Source organism: Atta cephalotes (assembly GCF_000143395.1).
Source record: "Atta cephalotes unplaced genomic scaffold scaffold00018, whole genome shotgun sequence".
Lineage (NCBI taxonomy): Eukaryota > Metazoa > Arthropoda > Insecta > Hymenoptera > Formicidae > Atta > Atta cephalotes.
The window spans coordinates 3174190-3176315 of record NW_012130082.1 but is presented as its reverse complement, the minus strand read 5'-3'; the positions used below and the strand labels follow the sequence as shown (position 1 = coordinate 3176315).

The following is a 2126-nucleotide window of genomic DNA, read 5'->3' as shown; positions in this document are numbered from 1 at the left end:
TAGAAAGATTTAAATTAGAAATTATATGAACAAACAATTAAATTAAATTCTTAGATTTAGGTATCTAATATAAAAGATTAGTTAGAAATTTATATGCATTTGTATGTGCGATAATTGATGTAGTAGTATGTAATGATGTGTAAATGACACGTAAATATCATATATCATATATATGTAAGTTCTATTGAATCAAAGAAACAAATGATTTTAGGATCCCCTAAAAATTTAATAAAATTCTGTTTGATATTTTGCAAAATTTTTATTACGTTTGTAAACGTTATTTTTTAATTGCTGACTGCTTGTTGACGCGAATTACTAAAGACTGCATTTTACTATAATGTTACACTAATAACAGTTTATTCATATTTGTTATGTTTCTGAAGAAGAGATATTATTTGTGTTCATGGACATAATAAATTTAATAAAAGTGTTTGCAAGATTTATTAATTTATTGTATTATACAATTTCGAGATGTATTGCGCGTCATGATAAATAAATATATAAAATATTGAGCAAGAACGATTTTTGAATGTTTGAAGCTTAATTAATTTTCACTAATTTGACGTGCAAATCGGTAATAAAATTTGAAAATCTCGGAAATATCGACTGACCCTCTCGAGAGTTCAATCAGACTACATACGAGAGGTCGCCAGGAATCGATAAATTAGTTATTTCGAAGCGCGCAGCGTTGTACTATGTCGGTATCAGGTTTCGTGATTCCACGAGAAACATAAAGATGGCAATAGTATAATGATTAACTTGCAGATGCATCTGTTTATCTGCTCGCACTGATCTGACACTATTCTTTAAATAAAAAACATTAAGCTTCTCGTCTGGCTAATTAATCGAAATGATTAAGTCTGTGCTAAGGTTGGCGCAATTTTCTAGATTACAGGAAAATGTATTAATCGATCACCGAGTAACTTCGGCATTTGCGCGTTTGAGTATCATAACCTCAAGAAATATTTACACTACCCATTTGTGTAGCAAAGAAATTCGATCAAAGAATGAAAAAATAGTAGTCGGCAATTCAAAATATGGATTGATTGAAGGAGAAACTATGCCGGAGACAATCAATATTAATCAGCAGTAAGTATCAACTTCATTTGTAATTAGTGTAACATTCTATCTTGTACATGTTTTAGTTTTACATAACAATTTTAAATTGTGTTAGATCAGTTTCAATGTGTTGTCTTGGCTGTATGAGTAAAAAAATTTACCATTGTGTTAATTAAATATGCTTTACAATATTAATGCTAAACAATATTAATCTTTCTTGCTATTGATTATGCAGGAAATCATTTTTATATTTATTATGTTTTAGAGAACATCTATTTCCTGATACAGATACACCGAATCGACTCTTTAATGGTGTACCATATAAAGAATTACATATTATTAATATCAAATCAACTCCTAACAATACAATTATGACTTTGACAAATTTTAATGGTAAAGTATTATTGCTACATACAGCAGGCATAGAAGGTTTTAAGAATGCCAAGAAAGGAACAAATCTTGCTGCTCAACAAGCAGCTATAACTTTGGGTAATGTAAGCATATATTTATAGTAAGGTTTTAAATGTGCAAAAAAATATATATTGCGCTAAATAAGGAAAAAGTGTATATATACATTTATCTTTAAAATATATTTATCTATTTTTAGCGTATTCTTGAATATGGTGTTAATACAGTGAGAATACGAGTACAAGGTATTGGGCCTGGTAGAATGGTGGGTATATTTTAAAAATTATTTCTTATTTTTCATGTATTATGTAATATATTATCACAGCGCTGTTGAATAATATATTCTAATATCGAAAATGTTATGGATTTCAGTCTTCTATAAAAGGTTTTCAAATGATGGGATTGAACATTGTATCAATTACTGATGATACTAGAGTAAGTTGGAATCCACCAAGGCCACGAAAACAAAGAAGAATATAATTATTAGCTATAATTTATGTATAATTTATATAATTTTTATAATTTACTATAATTTGGATGTTATGTTAATACATATTGTGCAAATCTTTTCATGGTGCGTATTTTATTTTTCCAAATAGTTGAAGTATATATATATATATATATATAGAGAGAGAGAGAGAGAGAGAGAGAGAGAGAGA

General features: G+C 28.0%; 1 protein-coding gene across 1 annotated transcript; it reads left to right on the top strand.

The window, feature by feature from the left end:
- The first annotated feature begins 850 nt into the window (after positions 1 to 850).
- Positions 851 to 1947, top strand: LOC105618762 (30S ribosomal protein S11, chloroplastic). The gene is made up of 4 exons (XM_012200292.1): positions 851 to 1089; positions 1325 to 1553; positions 1667 to 1732; positions 1840 to 1947. The coding sequence occupies exons 1-4, from the start codon at positions 851 to 853 to the stop codon at positions 1945 to 1947; spliced, it is 642 nt and encodes a 213-aa protein (XP_012055682.1).
- Positions 1948 to 2126: the final 179 nt, after the last annotated feature.

Excerpts from the sequence above, each read along its gene's own strand:
- LOC105618762 (XM_012200292.1), top strand. The coding sequence starts at position 851 with ATGATTAAGTCTGTGCTAAGGTTGGCGCAATTTTCTAGATTACAGGAA. Across the intron at positions 1,090-1,324 it reads ACAATCAATATTAATCAGCA|AGAACATCTATTTCCTGATA; the intron begins GTAAGTATCAAC and ends ATTATGTTTTAG. Across the intron at positions 1,733-1,839 it reads GTATTGGGCCTGGTAGAATG|TCTTCTATAAAAGGTTTTCA; the intron begins GTGGGTATATTT and ends TATGGATTTCAG.